This window comes from Pinus tabuliformis, chromosome 8 (assembly GCF_031772625.1).
Source record: "Pinus tabuliformis cultivar Carrire ecotype Pingquan chromosome 8, CPIR1, whole genome shotgun sequence".
NCBI classification, from domain to species: Eukaryota; Viridiplantae; Streptophyta; class Pinopsida; order Pinales; family Pinaceae; genus Pinus; species Pinus tabuliformis.
Window position 1 is genome coordinate 344,146,622 of NC_142294.1, and position 24,990 is coordinate 344,171,611.

General features: G+C 38.8%; 1 protein-coding gene across 1 annotated transcript in view; it reads left to right on the plus strand.

Moving 5' to 3' along the window:
- Positions 1-3,700, plus strand: part of TRP1 (tryptophan biosynthesis 1) — a 264,481-nt gene extending 260,781 nt beyond the window's left edge. The window contains exons 9-10 of the mRNA XM_089372138.1: positions 1,279-1,413; positions 3,266-3,700. Of these exons, the coding sequence (XP_089228264.1) occupies positions 1,279-1,413; positions 3,266-3,310 (180 nt within the window). The 3' untranslated portion in view covers positions 3,311-3,700. The remainder of the gene's footprint in view (positions 1-1,278; positions 1,414-3,265) is intronic.
- The last annotated feature ends 21,290 nt before the right edge of the window (positions 3,701-24,990 follow it).

The following is a 24,990-nucleotide window of genomic DNA, read 5'->3' on the forward strand; positions in this document are numbered from 1 at the left end:
CACCCAATGCAGCTCCTCCAACTCATACTCCTCAAGATAATTCCTCACCTCTCTCGCCCATCATCATTTCAGACTGACATGCTCAGCTCCACAGTGGTACCAAGTATTTTCGATTCTTGGGTAGACGGTTCTTGCAGCGGCGGAGGTCTCACAAGACTCCAGGATAGTCTACATGCTCTCCTTCCAACACGTTTTGGAGTTTCGTTGTTGGTTCGACTCTGGTTTTGTTTGTGTGCTTTTAAACATCAAGGCTTGGAATGAAGACAAAATTTAGCTCTTTTGTTTAGTTTTGTTTACTGTAATTCTCTATGTTACCTCAGACTTTTGTGGCTCTATGGATTTCTGGTGGCTCTATGTAATTCTCTATGTTATCTCAGACGTTTGTTGCTCTATGGACTTTTATCTCTAGTGTATTTTTGAAAGAAACCTCAGTCTCAAGAGACAATGGTTGGCTGACACCGTAAATCTACTTCAGTTGATGTAAAGCTCTTTTTTGACAATAGAAATCTCTTGATGAAGCTTACAAAAAAAAACCTTATTGTTGGAAAAGGGCTCTCTGTCTCATTTGTTCCCTAAAAGAGAAAATCTAGCCTTAGAAACTATGCACGAGTGTATGGTAATTAGACTTGTAGAAATGAAGGTAACGGGGATTTCTTTGACATCATCTAAACTCTTGAATAGTCTCATGGATAACTGACAAATCGTAGGTCAAACATACAGGTGATAGACTACCATCAAAACAGTGTAACCTCATCAATAGTTTCTTTCATGCCACTTAGGATACCTCCATGTTGAGAGCTATGAAATACAGTAGAGGAGCACATGGGGGCTTCCCCAATAATTGTGGACCTTGAATGCAGTGTTTGGACATTAATTAACATTGTATTTAGCGTATCTATTTAACTCAATGTTTTTATTCCTTAAAAAACATCGTTTTTGCTTTTAGGAAGCATTCAATTGTACGGTCCAAACATTTTTCAATGAAGTAATGATCTAAGTATTGGCAATAAAAACATTACTCATGAAAAATAATGAACTTCGTTATTCTAGCAGTGTGTTATGCTTGATAATAGTTAAGTCATTGTAGTATTATGGTTGAGATTATTATCGAAGACATATTTCTAGTATCGAAGACATTTTTCTTATTCAATATATTAAACAGAGCCTTATTCAGTTGGCAAACTAAATGCATAGAAACCATGCTGGGTTTGGAAACAATAGGAAATTATAATGATTTCATAAAATGTTGGTATTTCATCTGGATTTTTTGTCCATCAGGTTTTGAATGCAGCAGCTGGACTCTTAGCTTGTGAACTTGTCAAGGGATTAGGAGAAGGGATTGCTTTAGCAAGAGAAACACAACAATCTGGAAAAGCGTTAGATGTTCTTGATTCATGGGTTCATCTATCACAGGTATGTTACTATTCAGGACTTCATAATAATCTCCTCATACATAGGAATTACTCATCACTGCATGTTTTCTATATTGTTTATATTTTTGAGAAAGGAGTTCTTAATGACTAATAACTTTTGCTTGGATGTCAAATGGTGTATAGGTGGTTTGATTTTGTAGAAACAATGAATTTCCTTAACATTTGTTTAGATGCTAAACAATCCCATATGGATGTGATGGATTTAAATATTTAATCATTTTTTTGGATCAAATATCCTAACTTCATATAGATATAAAATTTATATGAATATAAAGTATTGCCTGTTAATGTAGTTTATCTTGGGTGGTTAAGAGAAGTAATTCTCCTCACCCAGGTTCGAATCTAGCTTGTAACATGTTTGTCTGTTGTGTGCTGATTGGGGCTGGCAAGGTACCAACAATTTCAATCTTGCTTAAATGCTTGGGGGTGGGACAAGATGTTCACAAACATAAGTCAGTTGGGTCTAGTTTGGGTGGTTGAGAGGAGTTGTTATCTTTCTTACCCAGGTTGAAATCCCACTTGTGCCATGTTTGCGCTGATTGGGGCTGGCAAGGTACCAACAATTTCACTCTTGCTTAAATGCTTGGGGGTCGGACAAGATGTTCACAAACATAAGTCAGTTGGGTCTAGTTTGGGTGGTTGAGAGGAGAAGTTGTTATCTTTCTTACCCAGGTTGAAATCCCACTTGTGCCATGTTTGCTCTTCGTACCAATTGTTGACTGGGGTTGTTCATGAGCCAATTGTTGATTGGGGTTGGCCACGTACCAGCATTCTCATTCTCACCTATGGGCTGGAGAGTGTGAAGAGTAATTACATAAAATTCCAATTTGCTATTGCTCAGATGGTTGAAAGGAAAACTTTTATTCTTCCCAGACAGGTTCAAATCCAGTTTGTGGTATGTTTGCTTCTCGTGAGCCAATTGTTGATTGAGGTTCTTATAAGCCATGATGAATGACTTATTTGACAAAAAGCTACATGTAAAAAAACGAAAAAGAAAAAAAAATATGAAGCAATGCCAGATATTTGATATGAACGCAACTGTAGACATTGTGTAAACAGATAATTATCAGCCAATGGGAAAGAACGTCATGCAAGTTTCCCAAGAAACAAAATCTTATCAAGCATCGTTAAAGGTACACAAGATTTTGTGCAACAAGGATGCACCTTGAATATAATGGGTTGTCAGTCAAAAACATTTGCAAGATCTCAAAAACAGGTGGGAGGCAAGTAGTGATCTCATCGATTGGCTTTAGCGCATTCAATGCTTGGTCATTATTCTTCCATCTAAAGAAAGCAAAAGAGAAAAGCTGTAGGCTTGACTACTGGTTTCTTACCAAGAGTGTCTGCCTTCTTTAATTATGTCACTTATATTATTTTCTGTCACATGTAATGCAGAATGGTTATCCTGACTATACTAAAATTTGCAAATTTAAAATCACTCGCTTCTTTCAACTTATTTCATTTTTCTTTTTTGGTAAGGTATTTTGTTTTTTGGTGTGACTGGATTTTCATCTAGCAGGGATTACGTTCTAACTTAATAAAGTTTTCTGTTATAAAGAAAGCCTCTCCTACCTCGTTTCCCCACCTAAAAGGTTGGAGATAAAATTACTAGTTTAAGTTTTGCTGTAATTATAAAATCACACTATAATCTAATTCCTAACCATCTGTCTTACGATCTTAGACAATAATGTTCTAGAATCCATTCATTGGAGTTTGTTTGAACTGATTGTTTTGCATCCATATGTGACTAAGTTCTTGTAGTTAACCAATGAATATATCTTGTATATGTCGGTTCTCCTGATCATTTGCTTTTTTGCATGTTGTGCAAGCAGAAGTTGAGAGCAGAAGATGGAATGGTAATAGGCGAGAGTCTTTAAATACATTTTTTTTTCTCCGTAGGAGATCATATGCTGGTTACTGTAAGCTTACATGAATCAGGGAATGTGCCTTTCCAGCTGCGGCATACAGCACATAAGAGATGTTCTTAAATTGAAAACGTTGAGCTCTTAGGATGCCATCTCATTTTCTTAGGAAACTACGAGTTGATTTGAAGATAATTCAATCAGACGATATATTTTTGACAGCATCTTGCCTAATTACGGATGCTTTAACATGCACGGTGTGAACTCAAGATTGTATTGAAATATCTCCGGTCTATTGGAAATCTTTATGCTGAAGTACTGGTGATTCATGAGAAATACTTTGCCCAAAAGTTAAAAGGATACTGATTTCTCTCTTTAAATGAACATGCATACTGGATTTTTTCAGAGCTGCAATATCAGAAATCCATTTCTACCCACTAGATTGATAAGTTTAGAAACTCATGGGAAATATCATCACCCATCATCCATGTAAGGTGTTCTCCATTGAGAAATTTGAAAGCTGGCATAGGTGTTCTCGATTGAGAAATTTGTAAGCTGGCATGTGCCTTCCCATTCTTGAACTACCATATTCAGGAATAGTATTCTAAATCCTTTATTTTGGTCATTGTCCCAGAGATTGCCTAAAGTCTCTAACTTACATAACAAAAGTAACTATGTTTTAGTATCATAATTACCATTAACAGATCTGTACTTATCCACCATATGGGTATTAATAACGATTTTCCTCTTACTTTATCGTTTCTATCCCCTTGTGAGAGTCTTCTGAATGTCCTTCAGTTTTGAGGTCACAACATTCTTTTTCAATGTTTTATTAACTTGTCCAAAGTTCTTTTGATACGCATTGACATGCTTTTGTTTTGCATTCTCGTCGACTCATTATCGAATATTGTATATTGAAAATATCACGCCCGCACAATTTCCTGATGTCTATGTTTAGAGTATTCCCAATGCTTTCAGACTCAAATTGTCAAAGGAAACTACAACATGAACCAACAAAAGCTATAAATATTTATTGCATACTCTTTAAATGGATATAATAAGCTCAAATTACCATAAATGAATACAAGGATTTAAATTTATGAAAATTATTGAATAAAAGAGTATGCACGTTGAATATAAGTAAGAATGAAATAAATGAATACAAGGATTTAAATTTATGAAAATTACTGAATAAGAGAGTATGCAGGTTGAATATAAGTAAGAATGAAATGAATTTTTAATGGATAAGTTTTGGGGACATTGAACAAATCCCACACACGAACAACCATCCTGGCCACTTGACCTTGATCTCTTATTTGCAATTTACAACATTCACTAACGTAATAAATTAATGAATTATGTTTTATTATAATTGTTGCTAAAAATTATGAAAATCTTATCTGTTTTTTTTATAAAATAAATTATAATTTTAACTAAATTTAAAAACTTAAAATCTTTAAGACAAATTGCTTTTTCCCATTATTCAAAAGTATTCATTTTCCTTGTAAATATAGATAAATGAAAATATTTAAAAAAAATAAGGAAATATAGAATTTTTTTTTTTTTTTTTGTAAGCTTAGGTGGGACCTTCTCATTTTCGAGTTTTTACATGTCCGTTATTCACCCCATTTCCAGGGAGGGTAGCACAAGAATCGAACCCAAGATCTCCGGTTCGGTGAGACTTCATTTCCACGGCCATTGCCACTTGAGCTACCCCATGCGGACAGGAAATATAGAAAAATTAACAAGACATAGGTCTCAATTATTTGTTGTAAACACGACATTTTCTTCTTAGTGCACTGAGATGGGAGAGCCACTCTAGCAATATTGTAGGAGTGTTAAATGAAATGTTAAATGATCTAAAATATAATGTTGCTTTAATTAAAAAATTAATAATAAGAGCAATACGGTAGATCAATTCAATTTGTTATACAATTTTTTTTATTAATAAAGCTGTAAACAATTTCCTCATAGAAACTCAGTGCATATTTAAATAATGATTCATAATTATGATATTTCATAATTTCATGTTTAAATTTAATTAATAATTATATAAAGACTTATTATGTGTGTGTCAAAGAAAAATGCCATACACGTGTATTTAGGTATATGTATTATGAGGGTTTTAATAAAATTAGAAAAACACTTTCCCACATTGTGTGGTCAAAAGTGGGATGAGAGTCCATGCTTTGATATGAAAAGCCATATTAATAAATGTTGGGGGCCGTATGTGACCCAAATGAATGATCACGTACATGACACAAAGGTGTGCAAATTGTTTCGTTATAGACAATGATATGAAGGTAACTCTAACAAGACAACCAACCATGATGACATTCTTCAATCCCATCCTTGGCATAAAGGCATTGGATTTTATGCCAAAGCTAAGGATTTACGACAAAGAATGGTGGATAGAACTAAGTCTTTGGAGAATAGAGGAAGTATTTGTGAGTTATATAGTTTTCTATGGTATGTTCAGATATATCCCTTTCTACGTTTTACGATTTTATAATTGGTATTTCCATTTATTATAGTATTGGAGGTCACCTTGTTTTGGGTGCCATGTGCAAAGTGTTCTCTTAAGAAATGATGTATCTATTCTTGGGTTTAATCTAGATATGTGGGTTAATGGTGGAGATTCATGGATTCAAGACCACTAGTTCAATGCATGGACTTTAGGAGGCTCAACACTTTGGTTTTATGATAATTCTAATTTGAGTTGGTTTTCACTTTTAAAGTTTATCAGTTCTAGTTTCAAGTCTTAGACTCTTGTGTAGTTTGTTGGTTCTCTTGTTAGTCCCTTGGTCCCTTAACTGTAGAAATTATGGTGTAGATATAAAACTACTCATGAATTTTTTATCAAAATCACAAGACTCAAACCTGCTCTATTGCTCCACGGAAAGTAATTCACAATCTAGAACAATAATTTTAGACATGCAATAAGAAATAGCACACATGCACACAATAATTTTCCCCGAGAAAGTAATATGCTAAAAACCCCTTGCTTGCTTGCATTAATATGGTGAATTGAGATGTATTACAATTGTTTTGCTCAATTGAGCACAACTTGCAAGTGAATAACCTATCTCTCTTCTCACTGAGAAGCACTAACCCAGACTTAGTCAATTTTTTCCTCTACTTGAGCCCCTATTTCTTTGTGCAATTCCTTGAGAAATTATGCCCTTATTATTTAGGAATTTCTCCAAAATGGATTGGACAATTCCCAAGGTTGATCATTTGATTACATCAACACCTGTACATTCAAGACTAGTCTACAACTAATGTTACACTGCCTTGGAATCTCCACCTCAATTGGGGAACTTGAATTCTCTGCATGCACTAGCTATTTTGGGTTGATTGACTATTTAATTGAATGATCACTGAGTTTGATTAAAGTCCCACTGCACCACTGACCTCCCACTAGTACCTTCAACAATTAGAATTAGTTTAACTAAAAACAACCTGAGATAAATGACCTTGATTGCTACAAATTAGCAATCGCACATGCTTAACTGAACTCTAACTCCAACTCGAATTTACTGAGCTAATTGAGTGACAAGAGCCATGTCACTTCAATTAATTGCATCCAAGTCGTTTGCTGATATGGAAATTTAGTTTTTCTCAATTTAAGCAAGGCAAAATCAAATTGATAATTTCTTGTTGCATTTTTGAACATTCCCTCTCAGTAAGAAAGGGATTATCAACCACCCCTATCCTACACGTGGAACTTGAACTTTCCTCTAGACAAGGCCTTTTTCAAAATGCTAGCATTTTGTTCCTTTGGCGGAGTGTACTGAAGCAACATTATTTGCCTCTGTACATAGTCCCATACATGGTGATACCAGATATCTATATGCTTGGGTCGATCATGAAAAACATGATTCTCAAAGAGATTAATGCAACTCTGATTATCACAGTAGATCATAGTTGGATACATCATCTGACCAAATAGTCCCACATGTCTCTTTCTCATCCAGATCACCTCACATGCTGCTTGAATTGTAGCCATGTATTCTGTTTCTGTCGAGCTGAGTGCCACAAATCTTTTCTTTTTGTTGTACCAGGAAACCGCTAGGACCCAACACTAAAAATTCCACCTGATGTACTCTTTCAGTTTGATGGACTCCTTTCCCAATCTGCATCTGTGAAGCCACACAACTTCACTCCCTCTTTCCGTCTGTACCATAGTCCAAACTGGATAGGGCCTCTGAGGTACCATAAAACATGCTTAGCTGCCTTCCAAAATAGTTTGGCTGGCCTAACAATAGCTTGGCTCAGCTGTTTGACTACATAACGCATATTTGGTCGTGTGTTCACAAGATACATCAGTGAACCCACTAACTGTCGGTAAATGGTAGCCTCCAATTCTTCACCTGAAGTGGCATACTCCTTCCTCTAGTTGGTTGCTAGAGGTGTCTCCATGGGTTTGCAACTCTCTATGCAAAATCTATGTAGTATCTCATTTTCATACTTGCCTTGAGAGACAAATAGCTCCCCATCACCTTGCCATACTTCCAGCCCGAGGAAGTAGTGCATGTGACCCATGTCCTTCATTTCAAACTCTCATGCAAGGTCCTTACAAGATCTGATTAGCTACTGATCACTAGTTAAAATCAAATCATCAACATATAAGACAATAATAAATAATTTACCTTCTACCGAGATATGATATAGGTTTGCATCCGCTTTACTTTTGGTGAAGCCCAAACCAATGAGATAACTATTGATCTTGGTGTACCAAGCATAATGTGCTTGTTTGAGACCTTACAACGCTCGCTTGAGTTTGCACACATGAGACTCTCGATCAAATGTCTCAAAACTTTCTAGTTGCTCAATGTGCACCTCCTCAATAACTCCATTGAGGAATGTTGTTTTTACATCCATCTAGTGGATCTTCCATCCCATCTACGCAACCAAAGCAAGAATTGATCTAATGGATGAGTACCTTGCTATAAGAGAAAATGTCTCCTCATAGTCAATTCCTTAAACTTGAGAGTACCCCTAGCCACAAATCTAGCCTTATACTTGTCTATGCTTTCGTTTGTTGGTTGCTTAACCTTGACGAGCCATCTCGAACCCACAATTGATTTATCTGCTGGCCTTGAGACCACTTTCCAAACAATGTTCTTTACAATGGATTTGTATTTTCCACCATTGCATTAACTCATACAGGTTTCTCTATTGCTTCCTCGAAAGAGGATGCATCAGTCTCTACAAGGTCAGTCATTAGAGCCATGTAGCTAGTGTATCGACCAAGTGACCTTCTCCACCTCCACAAATTTGAAGGAGCACCCACATTCTCCCTCGCATCTTGCACAAGTCTCTTAGCTTCCTTGATTCTTTTCCTTTCTTCTCTAGATGGTTATGCTTGAGTGGTTGTATCCACTCTCTGCTCAATTTGTCGCTACTCTACAACTCCCTGAGGCTCCTCCTTTGGAGCTAAAATCTCGTCTTCTGGTGGGATCTGAAGCTCACTCTCAAGAGAGCACCACATTGCTTTCTCCTCATCAAACTTTAAATCCCTTCACACCACTGTCATTCTGAGGAATGGCATGTATACACAGTAGTTGTGGAGAGTTTATGTGTAACCCAAAAATACCCCCAATTTTGTTGTCGACTCAAGCTTTTTCCTTGATTCTTTGGAGACATGGCAGTAAATAGAGGCTCCAAAAATCCTTAAGTGTGACACATCTCAATTTCTCCCCTAGAAAGCCTCCTCCGGTGTAATCATGCCTAGATTCGATGAAATACACTGTTATGTTGCATGCCTTTACCCACAAGTGCAGGGGTGGGCCTTGGTCATGAAACTTCACCTTTGCAGCTCCTAGAATGCTATAGTTCTTTCTCTTAGCCACCCCATTTTGCCTTGGGTTGTGGGGTGCTGTCAGCTCTCACTGAATGCCTTCTTTCGCACATAAAATTTTAAATTCATTCAACATGTACTCACCTCCTTTATCGCTCTTGAGAGACTTCATCTTCTTGCCAATTTCTTTCTCAACTAGTGCCTTGAATTCTACGAAGTTGGAGCATGTCTCATCTTTCTTTCGCATGAAGAAGATCTAACACTTCTGTGAGAAGTCATTAATAAAAATGACAAAATATTTGTGCCTGGCAATGGAGATTGTCAAGAAAGGTCCACAGACATCAGAGTGGATCCTTTATAGGATTGCATGTGCTTTGCTGTCGCGATCATGGAATGTGGATTTTGTGTACTTCCCCAAAGTACATCCTTTGCATACTTCTTGTTGCGCAAGTGCTCCTTTGGGGAGACCAGTGGTTATTTGTTGCATAATATTCAAGGCGCCCTAATGCAAATGATCAAGTCTTCTATGCCAAAGTTCACTGACATCACAACTCTGCACCTTCCCTGCCTTTGTGCTTAATGCAACATAGTGTTCCACATCTAGATTATATAGGTTCTTCACATGAACCCCGATCTATGTCACCTATCCCATGGCTATGTGTCTTAGGAATGCCTTTCCTTTGCTGGAGATCACATCATAACCACAGTCTTCCAAAATTGCAACAAAGAAGACATTTTTCTTTACGCCTAGAACGAACATGTCATCCTTAAGTCCAAGAGGGGATCCTAAATCTCTCTAAAAGGTGATTGTACCTTCCATCATCCCCTAGCTCGATGTGCATCTACAAATATTTTTTCTCTTGGTCACTAAAAATCTCTCTACACCTTGTCATTTGGAATGATGCACATGAGTCCAAGTACCACACACTCCCCATCACTATGTTGGCCATGCATGCGATAAGGGTAAAGTTAAGCTCGAACTGTGAAGCCAAGTTTTCACCTACTGCTCCTCCTAAGGTCTTCTTGCTTGCCTTTTTGTGTGGACACTTCGTGGCATAATGCCCAAATTCATGACAATGGAAGCATTTAATTTTGGACAAATCTTTCTTCATGCCCCCTTCGATGGACTCTGGTTTGGATTGAGATTTCTTCTCTTTTCCCTTTTTTCCCTTTTTTCCCTTTCCAACCAATGCAAAGTTTTCTTCATCCTCCCCCTTGGATGAAGTCCCATCTATGGTATTTCGCTTTATTTCCTCCTGCACCAAACCAGACCATAAGCATTCCAAATTGGGTAATTTCTCCCTCCCATTCACCAAATCTTGGTAGCTATGCCATCTCTTGGGAAGTCCTAGAAGGGCTAGGAATACTAAGTCATCTGCTGCAACATTTACACAAACCCCACCAAGTTCATCACGACATTGTGTGAACTTGTTCAGATACCTTGGAATATTGTCATTCTTCTGCATCTTGATATTTTGAAGTTTATCCCCTAGAGCCAACTTCTTGTGGTCATTCTCAAACAATTTTGTAAGTGCTTTCCACATTGTGAATGAAGTTTCTTTCCTATGGAGATTTGAGACAATGTGATCTCGTACTCCCTCCAAGATTATTCTCCTCGCCTTGGCTACATCTTTCTTCCACTAAGTAAGGTTCTAAGCACCAAATTTTGCTAGTTTTGTAACATCTGTCTTGATGTATTCTAGCAATCCATTGTCATCCAATACCGCCTCCATGTGATCCTTCCATGTGATAAAATTAGAGCTTCCTTCCAAGGCATACTCTAGCCTCAATCCATTGAAGGCCATCTTCTCTGCTCTAAAGAGATCCTACTGCACTGGAGTTCAAATTAGATCCTCCTGAGAAAAAACTTCGAAGTTCCTACTCTAATGTGAATCTTGCTCTTATACCATATATAAATTATGGTGTAGATTTGCAATTGCTCATGAAATTTTAATCAAAATCACAAGACACAAACCTACTCTACTGCTCTGCGGAAAGTAATTCATAATCTAAAACAATAAATTTAGACACGCAATAAGAAATTACACACATGCAGACAATATTTTTTTCTAGGGGAAAGAAATATGCTAAAAGCCCCTTTACTGCTTGCATTAATATAATGAATAGAGATGTATTACAATTGCTTTGCTCAATTGAGCAAAACATACAAGTGAATAACCTATCTCTCTGCTCATTAAGAAGCTTTGACGCAAACTTAGTCAATTTCCGCCTATGCTTGAGCCCCTATTTCCTTGCACAGTTCCTTGAGAAATTAGGCCCCTATTATTTAGGAATTTCTCCAAAATGGATTATGCAATTCCCAAAGTTGATCATTTGATTGCATGCGACACCTGTACACTCAAGACTAGTCTACAACTAATGTTACACTGTCTTGGAATATCCACCACAACTAGGGAACTCAAATTATCTGCATGCACTAGCCATTTTGGGTTGATTGATCACCTAACTGGATGATCACTAAGTTTGGTTGAAGTCCCACAACACAACTGACCTTCCACTAGTTCCTTCAATAGTTAGAACTAGTTTAATTGAAAACAACCTGAGATAACTGACCTTGATTGCTACAAATTAGCAATAACACATGCTTAACTGAACTCTAACTCCTCCAACTAGAATTTATTGAGCTAATTGAGTGACAAGAGCCATGTCACCTCAGTTAACTGCATCTTAGTTGTCTGTTGATGTGGAAATACAATTTTTCTCAATTTAATCAAGGCAAAATCAGATTGAGAATTTCTTGCTGCATTTTTTAACATTAATAGCTTCTGGTTTAATTCTCATGTACTTCTCCTTTTTACCCGTTGCCTTTTGAACTTTTTTGTCCTCCCCCTTTCCCCCTACCTTTTTTTTGGGTTCCTAAGCCTTAAAAAATATAAAGGTCTTTCAAGCTAATGGATGTCAACTCGGCTTCTACATCTGGTTCAAAGGTCTTTCCTTCAAAGTGTTGAAAATGGCAACAAGAAATGCTAAAAATAGCACTGCTATAAATAGCAATTCAGGTACCAGTGCTGGACTGCGCAACAGGGAATGAAAAATGGAAGTGATAAAAATAGCATTGTTATTTTTAGCAGTTTGGGATAGATTCCAATTTTAGTTAGTCCTTGGACTAATATTGAGAAGTAAATTCTAATTTGATCTTAGCAACTGTTTGTAAATTAATTAATTAATTCATCTTGAATTAATTAGTTAAGGAAATATAAACATGAAGTCTATGTGAGGACATGCAATAGTTTCTCCATTGATTGAGGAATTTATCCATCAGTTAAAGGATAAGGATGAGTTGTAATTAGTTGGCTCAGTTAACTGAGTTAAGTCCAGTTAGATTAATTCAAATAGTTTGTTGAATTAATTGTGAGTTTAGTTGGTTAATGCTTGCATGCATGTAACTGCTGCTCTCCAGATAACTGAATATTCTCTCATAAATAACTCATGCATGTCAGTTCAAAGAAAGACCCAATTGAGATCAGAGGAGCGACAATGTACTATCAGTTGGATTGATTTTTCCTATAAAGGAAACTCATCCATGAGAAGGAATTATCTCCTTCAAGTTTGTGAAATTATTTTTGAGCCAAGTGAGTAGTGTGAGGTGTGAATTCACACTTGTGGAAGCACTGGACCCTAGGAAAAACTGCACAAGGAAATAGGAGGCTTGGAGGACAGAGGAGAAGGTTTGTGAGAGGCCTTTGACTATCTATGAGCAACAGAGGGATTGCAAAGACAGCAGGATAGCTTGTGAGCTGATTCTTTTTGTAATCCAGACTATATTTCCACTTGTATGATAATATAGAGTTGGGGTTTTAGGCTGAGGCTTTCCCCAGGTTATTTCTTCTGTGATGTTTGATTGATTTCTCCTTATCAGTTATATGTGTTCTATTGATCTTGCTCATATTCGATCAAGCTTCCGCATAATTGTTTGTAGAAGTAGATCAAGTATTGTGCTTTAGTATTGATCCAAAATGGATCTAGAATAGACTTCTAAGTCTAAAAATGTTCCTCACAGAGGAAAATTAAAGTCAATGGATGCTCTTGGAAATAGTCTCATTGCATAAATCTCTTCATCCTGAATCTAACACAATTTGAATGAGCTAAAACAGATTTCGAATGGAGAAGTTATTGTAAAAATAAATTGCCTAATGTCCTTTGAAAAGGAGGCATTTTCTTATTAAATGGGACTTAAGAGAAATAAGGCTTTCTGTATAAATGTCGCATCAGAAAAGGGTTAAAAGGAGGATTTAGACTAAAGGCTTAAGGACTCCCTCGATAGTGATCTCCGACATATGGCATCGGAGGTAGGACTTAGCGCGATATCGGGACCCCAGGCGGAGCCGATTGCGATATGCAATGATCGGCGTCGGTGATCGGCGATTGGCGTTGGCATAGTCCATGGTATATGGAAAGAACCCTCGGGTCGTAGCGATTGCGATAATGCGATGAAACTTCAGCCGCCGGATCAACAAAGGGAATCAACGGTCGAGATTTGATCATCGGATTGGTGATCGACGATATCAGCGATCGACGATCAGTAATTGGTGATCCCCGATACAAGAGCTAATGCGATATGCCGAAAGAAGGCAGACCTGATAAGTTTATAGGCGCGATTTCATAAATTTTGAAGTCTGGAATTACGAGATTTTTGTGTATTTTCCCGTATATTGATGTTTTTCCCATATGCTTGTTACAATTGTGATTTGTGATAAAGGCGCGGACCCAATGGGTTTATAGAGCCGATTTCATATTATATGAAGTCCGGTTTTTGTTCCTGATAGTGTATTTCTGTGTATTCGTTTGTATTTCCATTACGAACCAAATATGCGTTATTTCGCGGATTTTTGTTCTGGAAAAAGACTGCTGGTTCATTTTCCATTGGAAACAACCATCATTCCTTGTTCCACGCTGCAATCAGGCATTTGTGTAACAGGGATGCGTTATGAAGCACGCAAAAAGCCACAGAGCCACAGGGCCAGATGGCTAGTTGTAGAGCCACAAAGCTAGATCACCAGAGGGCTAGTCGAAGAGGCAGAGCCGGGAAAGGGATGATTCCTCATGATTGGGGACAAAGGAACGGATGGAAGCTGCAGAGTCGGAGGATTCCATGAAAACACAGAGAGCACAATTGACAAAGGCATCTGAAGGTTGCTGAGATCCGCTTAGAGGTCAAGAAAACCACTGGTAAGCCCAGAGGAGGCAATTTGCGAAGTCGGGGTGACTTAGAAGCAGAGATTTGCTTGAAGGTCAAGTGAAACCAAAAGCTCATAAGAGCCAAGAGCTAGAGCAAGAGCTGAGAGCCAGAGCCAGAGCTAGAGCCAAGAGCCAAAGCCAGAGCCGAGAGCCAGAGATAGAGCCAGAGCCAGAGAACAACAAATAGATCGAAATGATCACTCTGTTGCTAGTGTCTAAATTGTGCTGAAGATAGAAGAAGGCATTCCAGAGACAATGAAATAATTATGAGGGAGTTGGTGCAAGTTAGAGCTCAAGATAACTCAGAGTGCTGATTGAAGGAATTAGCCCAAAGGAGCCTATATTTGTCCGCAGAGTATGGACAGCCAACATGATAAGATGGTATTCTAACCCATAGGTTTAGTTGTAAACCAATGGAGTTGAGCGTGGAGCTTGTAAAAAGAATTCAGCCATAATCCCAGAGAGCCTAGTTGAGTTGACTAGAGCTCATGGAGACATAGCCCAAGAGTTTTGGGTGAACTCCGAGATAGAGCCAGAGCCGAGAGTCAGAGCCAGAGAACAACAAAGAGATCGAAATGATCACTCTGTTGCTAGTGTCTAAAGTGTGCTGAAGATAGAAGAAGGCATTCCAGAGACAGTGAAATAATTATGAGGGAGTTGGTGCAAGTTAGAGCTCAAGATAGCTCAGATTGTTGATTGAAGGAATTAGTCCAAAGGAGCCTATATTTGTCCACAAAGTATGGATAGCCAGTGGGATAAGATGGTATTCTAACCCATAGGTTTAGTTGTAAACCAATGGAGTTGAGCGTGGAGCTTGTAAAAAGAATTCAACCATAATCCCAGAGAGCCTAGTTGAGTTGACTAGAGCTCATGGAGACATAGCCCAAGAGTTTTGGGTGAACTCCTAATTATATGGTTGTCTTATGTGTTTGTCTATTTGCTGCATTATTTGCTATTGCATATATTTAAATATCAGCATAAGAAAAGAACACAAAGCACATAAGCAGTGTAAAAACAAACATAAGCATACACCTCTTTCAAGCATTTCTAATTCTGTAAATTATCAAGCATAAGCATAGATCTGGGGAATATATAAGCTTTGGAGTGGGAGAGGTTCTTGTAACCATGACAAGAAGCCTTTAGTGCCCCATTTTAGATCAGGTGATATTAGAGCTGGTCATATCAAAGCATCAGGTTGATTAACCCCTCCTTCAAAGAAGGTGATATCAAAGTTGGTTATATTGTGAAGAAGATGGTATTATGATGCAGGTGATATCATATCAGAATGCTTGATTGACAGAGCAATCTATATGCTTGTTGACTTGAAAGGTGTTCAAACAACTAAATTCTTTGGGCAGTCAAGGATTGGTTGTCTGATTGGTTGTTTGATTGTTTGTAAACTGACTGTTGTGTGAGTTTGCAGAGGTGAAGGGAAAACTATTGTTAGATAAGTCCAAGAGAGGACAAGAAGCAAGAAGGGTTGAAGGCATTCTTCTCATCCCAAAGGACCTCAAAGCAATCCTTGAAGCACAAGAGGTTTGTTGCAAAAGGTTGCTTCAATAAGCTCTTTGATTAATCTTGTTTGAAGTTCTTTTGTTCATTTTGATAATGGCAACTTCTACAAGTGAGTCCTCAAATTTTTCTTTCTTCACAAGCTTCTTTGATGAAGACATGAAGCAAGACTTGTTCACCATGATGGACATGGTGAGAGAAATGTATGAGGATGGAAGGAAGAGCATCATTCTTAGAAAGAAGTTGAATTCCATGAAGGAAAAGAAGCAGTTGCTTTTTGACAAATTGCAGGAAATGGAGAGGCAACTTCATATTGCAAATATGAACCTGAAAAGGATGCATGAGTTGGAGAGACAACTCTTTGTTGCCAAAGAAGCCTTGGTCAAGTATCAGCTTGAAGAAGAGGTAAATAATTCTTCTTTGTCTTCAATTTCCTTTAAGAATGTTTATATTGGTTCTTTTGAAAAACATACCAGAGGCATAGGTTCCAAGCTAATGTCCAAGATGGGATATGAAGGAAAAGGCTTGGGCAAACATGCACAAGGTATTTTTGAGCCAATAATGGTTGAGGAAAGGCCTAAGTATTTGGGGCTTGGCTATGGACAATCTTATGGAGAAATTTCCAAAGCTGCCATGAAGGCCATTGAAACATTTCCAAGGAGGAGTTTCATTTCAGGTCTTCTACCTCAAAAGTGTAAAGATTGTATTCGTGGAGAATGCAATAGCTTGAAACATCATTTGTAGGATGCAAGTGTTCATAAGCATGCACTTGAACGAGAGAGTTGTGGAAACTCTGACAGACTTGAAGAGATTGATGGTGTTCCAAAGGGAGCCTCTTCTTCATTTAATTCACCTCCTCATGAAGGCAATAAAGGTGAAAGAGAAAGGTATAAATTTGGTTCTAACCATATTCCTTTTTATTGTGTTCAACGTGATAAATTTCCATGTAAGCATTGGAAAAGAATTGCTTGTTCCTTTTGTGGTTTGGATAACCATAATGTTTCTAGTTGTTGGAAGAGGATAGCCACATGCAGGAAACTTTGGAAGGAAATGAAGCAAGAAGCCAAAGGTCCACTGGACAAGGCAAATCATGCTGTCAAGAAGGTGCACATGTGTTGCACTTATTGCCATAAGCAAGGACATATTGCTGCAAAATGTTGGACTCTGAATCCAACAATGCTTCCACGAAACTTGAAGAAGGTGGAAAGAGAGAATGACAGAAATGGAAAGGAAGTTTCCATGAATGATGTGTTTCAGGATGATTCACATGTTGATGCTGATGTGCAAACAAAGGAAGGACCTTTGAAATGGATTGGTAAGAAATGGTTAGAGTTCTTATCCAATTAAAGATTGCATGTCTTTTTGCATCTATTTGCATTTCTTTGTTAATGGAATGCAAGTTACAGGATTTTACCAAGAATGTGAATGGAAAAGTTGAGTAGGAGACTCACTTTATTGTTGCAACATTATATTTCATTTCAGCTTTGAAAGTACAATGTGCTTAAGCGAAAGTTGAAAGGTGAAATGCATGCATAAGCATGATATGCATGAACACAGGGATGTTGATGATTTCCTTGTATTTGAACATGTATGTGTAATTAACTTGCAAGGTTGATTGCTTTGACATGCATGTGATGCAATATTGACTTGAGAATAGTTGATTTGGTCTCCAAGATGGAGATGATGATGAAGTATTTCATCTTTGAAAAAGAATTCTAAAGTTTCTTTTTCCTACATGCTTGACTTGAAGGGTCAATTGTTTTAAAGGCATGTTTTGTTGGCTTGTTATCTAGTCAATCATTTGTCTGCATATGTAAAGACATGGAGGTGTTCACAAGATGTGGAATCTATTTGTTTTATTGAAGCATGAGTTTAGACCATCCAGTTGTTGTCTGTAATCTAGTTGTTGTTAACAGTTGTTGTTGACAGTATGTAAAACAAGTACAAATGAAAATTTTGTGAAGTAGATGTAACTTCACATTGGTTTGAGCCACCTTGGATCAATGATCAAGGCAGAGAATTTCAAAGTACCTTTTGTGACATTTTTAGCAAGAGTTCTGCATGAAGCCAAGGAGGATAACAGTTCTTCCCAGGAGGACCAGCACATCCAGAAAAGAAGTGGTCAAAGAATTTGGTTCAGAGGCACTATGCAAGGCAAATGTATGGAGGCTGAAAGAAAAGGGCGCTGTTACTCTCATTTACTGTTCAGATCAGTATCTCAGTCTTTTGGAGACCAAAAGTTCTTTTTAGTGGGAAGGTGTGATCCAAAATGGATCTAGAATAGACTTCTAAGTCTAAAAATGTTCCTCACAGAGGAAAATGAAAGTCAATGGATGCTTTTGGAAATAGTCTCATTGCATAGATCTCTTCATCCTGAATCTAACACAATTTGAATGAGCTAAAACTAACTTCGGATGGAAAAGTTATTGTAAAAAGAAATTGCCCAATGTCCTTTGAAAAGGAGGCATTTTCTTATTAAATGGGACTTAAGAGAAATAAGGCTTTCTATGTAAATGTCGCATCAGAAGGAGGACTTAGACCAAAGGCAAAAGGACTCCCCCAATAGCGATCTTCGACATATCGCATCGGAGGTAGGCCTTAACACGATATCAGGACCCCAGGTGGAGCCGATTGCGATATGCGATGAACAACGTCGGCATAATCCATGGTATATGGAAAGAAACCCCGGGTCGTAGTGATTGTGATAATGCGATGAAACCTCAGTCGTCGAAATGACAAAGGGAATAAACGGTGGAGATTTGATCGACAGATCGACAATCAACGATATTGGCGATCGGCGATCGGTGATCGGTGATCCCCGATACAAGGGCCAATGTGATATGCCGATAAAAGGCATATCTGATAAGTTTATAGGCGCAATTTCATAAATTTTGAAGTTCAGAATTACGGGATTTCTGTGTATTTTCCTGTATATTGATGTTTTTCCCATATGCCTGTTACGACTGCGATTTGTGATAAAGGTGCGGACTCGATGGGTTTATAGAGTCAATTTCATATTATTTGAAGTCCAATTTTGCGCCCTATAGTGTATTTCTGTGTATTCCTTTGTATTTCTGTTACGAACCAAATATGCGTTATTTCGTGGATTTTTGTTCTGGAAAAAGCCCGCTGGTTCATTTTCCATTGGAAACAACCATAATTCCTTGTGCCATGCTACAGGCGGGCATTTTTGTAATAGGGATGCCTTATGAAGCATGCAGAAAGCCACAGAGCCACAAAACCAGATGGCCAGTTGCAGAGCCACAGCGCTAGAGCGCCAGAGGGCCAGTTGAAGAGGCAGAGTCAGGAAAGGGATGATTCCTCATGATTGGGGACAGAGGAATGGACGGAAGCCGTAGAGTCGAAGGATTCCACAAAAACATAGAGAGCACAATTGACAGAGGCAGCTGAAGGTTGCTGAGATTCGCTTGGAGGTCAAGCGAACCACTGGTAAGCCCAGGGGAGGCAGTCTGCAGAGTCGGGGTGACTCAGAAGCAGAGATTTGCTTAGAGGTCAAGCGAAACCAGAAGATCCTAAGAGCCAAGAGCCAGAGCAAGAGCCGAGAGCCAGAGATAGAGCCAGAGCCAAGAGCCAAAGCCATAGCCAGAGCCAGAGCCAGAGAACAACAAAGAGATCGAAATGATCGAGTTGTTTCTAGTGTCTAAAGTGTGGTGAAGATAGAAGAAGGCATTCCAGAGACAGTAAAAGAATTCTAAGGGAGTTGGTGCAAGCTAGAGCTCAAGATAGCTCAGAGCGCTGATTGAAGGAATCAATCCAAAGAAAATTAGATCTGTCTGCAGAGTATGGACAGTCAGCGGGATAAGATGGTATTCTAACCCATAGGTTCAGTTGTAAACCAATGGAGTTGAGCATAGAGCTTGTAAAAAGAATACAACCATAATCACAGAGAGCCTAGTTGAGTTGACTAGAGCTCACGAAAACGTAGCCCAAGAGTTTTGGGTGAACTCCTAATTATATTGTTGTCTTATGTGTTTGTCTATTTGCTACATTATTTACTGTTGCATATATTTAAATATCAGCATAAGAAAAGAACACAAAGCACATAAACAGTCCAAAAACAAACATAAGCATACATCTCTTTCAAGCACTTTTAATTCCACAAATTATCGAGCATAAGCATAGATATGGGGAATATATAAGCTTTGGAGTGGGAGAGGTTCTTGTAAGCATGACAAGAAGCATTTAGTGCCCCATTTCAGATCAAGTATATTGCATTATCAGGTGATCTATAGTAGGAATTTATACATGGTATAAGAGCAAAAGTGATCAAGGAGAGAACAATATACAAGAAGGGAGAAGTTCGAATTTTGTGGTTTGTGAATATAGAAATCGAGTTCTTATCACATCTCAATTTCACCAATGGCGTTCAACGGTTTAAGGCTCGAGTATGCGCTTGATGGCAGCTCGAATTATATAGCCTGGAAGGATCGCATGGAAGCAGTATTAGAGGATAACAGTCTAAAGGACTTCATTGATCAAGAAGTCCCCAAGCCCATAGCAGCTACTGCTACTGAATTGGCCGAATGGAAGAAATGTGTGGCTAGAGCAAGGAGAATCCTTTTGGAGGGAGTTCGAGACCATATAGTCTCAAGTCTCCATGGCAAGAAGACACTGTTTTTGATGTGGAAAACATTGAAAGATCTATATTAGAACAACATCGATCAGAGGAAGCTGGCGATGAAAGATAAGATTCGGAAAATCAAGTGTGAAAAGGACGACACGATGTCTACGTTCCTGAACAAGCTCACCACCTGCAGGGATGAGCTTGGAAGTGTGGGGATCACGACTGCTGATGATGACATGGTGAGTCTTTCTCTCCTTGATCTTCTTAAGAGTCGGCATAGCTACCAAGAATTAGTTAATGGAAGAGAGAAACTGCCAAATTGGGATCGACTTTGGTCGGATCTGATGCAGGAGGAGATAAGAAGAAGCACTAGAGATGGTTCTTCATCCAAAGAGGATGAAGAAAATTGTGCCTTAGCGAGTAAGGCGAAGAAGGGGAAGGAGAAGGATTCTCATTCCAAATCCAGTTCTTCCCATGGTGGGAAGAAGTTTGACAAATCGAAAGTGCGATGCTTTCGTTGTCATGAAGTGGGCCGTTTTGCTACAAATTGTCCGCTGAGGAAATCCAAGAAGGGATTCGTGGGAGGATCAGAAGGTGAGACATTGGCCTCACAGTTCGAGTTGTATTTCACACTGTTCGCATGCATGGTTTCATCCATGGTGGGATGTGGTTGGTTTCTTGACAGTGGAGCTTCTTTCCACATGACCGATGACAAACGTTTGTTCAGTACCTTGGAGGAGAAAGATCTCCAGATACTCATGGCGATGGGTAATGATGAAAAGTATAGTGTCTCAGATGTAGGCAAGGTAGTTTTTCAGAGGGAGCATGGAGCTCACATTACCTTGAATGATGTCAAGTATGTACCAGGACTGAAGAGAAATTTGGTGTCGATCATAATGCTGGAAGACAGAGGCTATGATGTAGTCTTTAGTAAGGGAAAGGTTTTCCTTTGACATATCATCACTAGACAGGTGAAGCAGATCGGTTCACGGGTCAAGAATCTGTATGCTCTTGAGGTTCAAGATGCATGTAAAGCCTTGAGGAGCAAGGCAATTGATGGAGACTTTGTGGTTGAGAGGGAGAGTACATTACCTCTCAACATGAAGTGCTAGAAGAAGTCTCAGACGATTGTGGAGGAGCCACAATTGGTGAAGTAGCTTCAGGAGGTTGTGGAGCAGCCACAACTAGAGAAGCTGAGAGGAGATCGAGTAGAGAATTCTACTCATGTAGAGACCTCCAGTAGGGGGAAATTTTGAGCCAGGTGGGCAGAGGGATCACATGCATCCATACCTCTAGGTAGGAGGTGGGGCGATGTGGAATGACAATCCCAAGAAGACTGGAATAGGGGCAAGATCCGTGAGGTGCCCAACCTCTTTGATTTTACTTTGCTACGGGACCCCCAACGAGGAGTAGTAGGATTGGCTGATTTGGTAGAGACAGATGCAGATGGAGTGGTAGAGAGAGCTACAGTGCAAGAGTCCCAAGATTGTGTAGAGCTAGCAAGCTGCAACAATGCAAGAGGCACAGGAGTGTTGCACCAGTGTAGGATGGCACGGAGAGGTGTGCAACGGTGCGAGATGCATGGAGCAGCAGCTCAGAGATCAGAGAGGGAGCACTTGTCAGCGGCAGAGGGAGCTTTAGCATCAGAGTATGTTTGTAGCCCAACAAAGAGGTCGGTTGGGAGTTTTTTTTGTTTCTAGAGTTGCTAGAGTAACAACACTTGGAAGAAGCGTTGCATGCATAACATTCCAAAGGTGCAGGATCGGGTTCGAGTTGAATGCCTTTCTTGTTGAGAGGGAGTGTTGAAAATGGCAACAAGAAATACTAAAAATAGAATTTCTAAAAATAGCACTGCTATAAATAGTAGTTCACGTACCAGTGCTAGACTAAGCAACAGAGAATGAAAAATGGAAGTGCTAAAAATAACATTGCTATTTTTAGCAGTTCTGAATATATTCCAATTTTAGTCAGTCCCTCGACTAAAATTGAGAAGTAAAATTTGAATTTGATCTTAGTAGCTGTTTGTAAATTAATTAATTAATTCATCTTGAGTTAATTAGTTAAGGAAATATAAACATGAAGTCTATGTGAGGACATGCAACAGTTTCTCCTGTTGACATAGATTCTCATTGATGTCAATATGGCAATATTTGAGGAGCCAAGAGGAGCAAACAAAGCCATCAGAGGAGCAAACAGAGCTATCGGAGGAGCCAAGAGGAGAAGATAGAGCCACCAAAGGAGAAAATAAGAGCAATGAGTAGACAAAGCCATTGGAGGAAGCAAACAGAGCCATCGGAGCAATGGAGGAAGCAAACAGAGCTATCGGAGCCATCGAAGAGCATACATGGATGCATTTACACTAGCAGGAGCTATCGGAGGCCAAAACCCATAAATATATGCATTTAAAACTATCAGCGGCAAAAACATATATATATAGGCTATATACATTATCGACGGCTAAAACCTATACATATATATAAATACACTATCGGAGGCGAAAGTTTTAATGATATCAGGCCCATAGAACCCATATAGCATCACCCTTGTGTATTTACTTGTTTATCGCCGAATGCCTTTTACATAGAGAAATCACGCTAAACACTTAGCTGATTCGGGAAAGTGGACTTGAAATTTTATGCACGGGAGTGTTGAGCCTTATCGGGTTTGGCACATATTATTGCATCACTATAAGGTTAAGGTCTAGACCTGAACCTTTGCGATTTGCAATTGTCGACATATATCACATCGGCACTTCGGGAACGAGAGTTATAAAGTGTTAAGCGGCCCATTGCAATCGCCTATAGCGATTAGTGATATTGCATCAGACCTCCACCAAGGGCAACCCCCGATTGCTATACATATATACGTGGACCCGTTGCAACATTGTGCTATTGGTTAATAATGTATCGCATCCTCCCATCGCAACGATACACAAAGTGTTGTCCTCCTACAAGTGTCGATTGTGATTACACTGTGGACCTGATACAGTATAAATGCGGGTGTAATAATTCTTGAAGTCTGCCTTGTAACATTTTCGCCTGTTTTTTCTCATATTTCTTGTGTATTTGAATATTTTCCTTGCACGGGGTTTGGAGGCAAAAATACATTAAGGAATTCCCCCGATAGTTCAGGAGGCTGAACTAAAGCCGATTTTGATTGCGATTGGGACGTGGCATGTCCATTAAACAATGTTGTCTCTATGTATGCTTGTTATCATTAAAAAAACGGGGCTTTGTTATAGTTTTAACACACAACAATTGAAAAGCCAGGAAGATGAAGGACAAACCAGGGCAGAGGAAGCCGAAGCAAGCGTGGAAGAAGCCGGAGAGCCAGTGGAAAGCGAAAACAAATAGTCAGAGGCATCAAGAATACATAAAAACAGAAAAAACAAGGAGAGAGGTGTTGTTAGTGTGTATAATCAAAGTGAGAGGAAGCCAGAGTTCAGGTAGAGACAACAAAGGCAGGAGAGGTAGGAGAAGCAAGAGAAAAGGAGTGACGCAGAATCTTAGCAGGTTTGGGAGCAGAGAACTACAACAGAATTGTTTATACCAGGTTTGGATTGGAGCCCACGGGGTTGGAGCCTCATAACTGAAAGGACTGGAATCCTTGGGAGTTGGTGCTCCTAAGTGCAGAACTATTACCTAGGAAGAACAGAGTTGGTGCTCTAGAGGTTGGAGCCTCACAAAAGTCCAAGTTGGTGCTTGGCAACTGATTGCAACCAGCTATATATTGTATTTATTTCATTGCACTGTTTGTGTTAATAAAATAATTTATTTCAACTATCTATTTTTGTGTTCCATATATATATGCTTTGGTGATAAAAAGAACAACATAAAAAGAAATACTCATTCACCCCCCTCTCAGTATTTCCAACATCTCCATTGATTGAGGAATTTATCCATCAATTAAAGGATAAGGATGAGTTGTAATTAGTTGGCTCAGTTAACTGAGTTAAGTCCAGTTATATTAATTCAAACAGTTTATTGAATTAATTGTGAGTTCAGTTAATTAATGCTTACATGCATGTAACTGCTGCTCTCCAGATAACTAAATATTCTCTCATAAATAACTCATGTATGTCAGTTCAGAGAAAGACCCTGTTGAGATCAGAGGAGGGACAGTGTACTATCAGTTGGATTGATTTTTCCTATAAAGGAAACTCATCCATGAGAAGGAATTATCTCCTCTCAGCTTGTGCAATTATTTTTGAGCCAAGTGAGTAGTGTGAGGTGGGAATTCACACTTGTGGAAGCACTGGACCCCAAGAAAAACTGCGCAAGGAAATAGGAGGCTTAGAGGATAGAGGAGAAGGTTTGTAAGAGGCCTTTGATTGTCTATGAGCAGCAAAGGGATTGCAGAGAGAGCAAGATAGCTTGTGAGCTGATTCATTTTGTAATCCAGACTATATTTCCACTTGTATGATAATACAGAGTTGGGGTTTTAGGCTGAGGCTTTCCCCATGTTATTTCTTCTGTGTTATGTGTGATTGAGTTCTCCTTATCAGTTATATGTGTTCTATTGTTCTTGCTCATATTCGATTAAGCTTCCACATAATTGTTTGTAGAAGTAGATCAAGTATTTTGCTTTAGTATATTG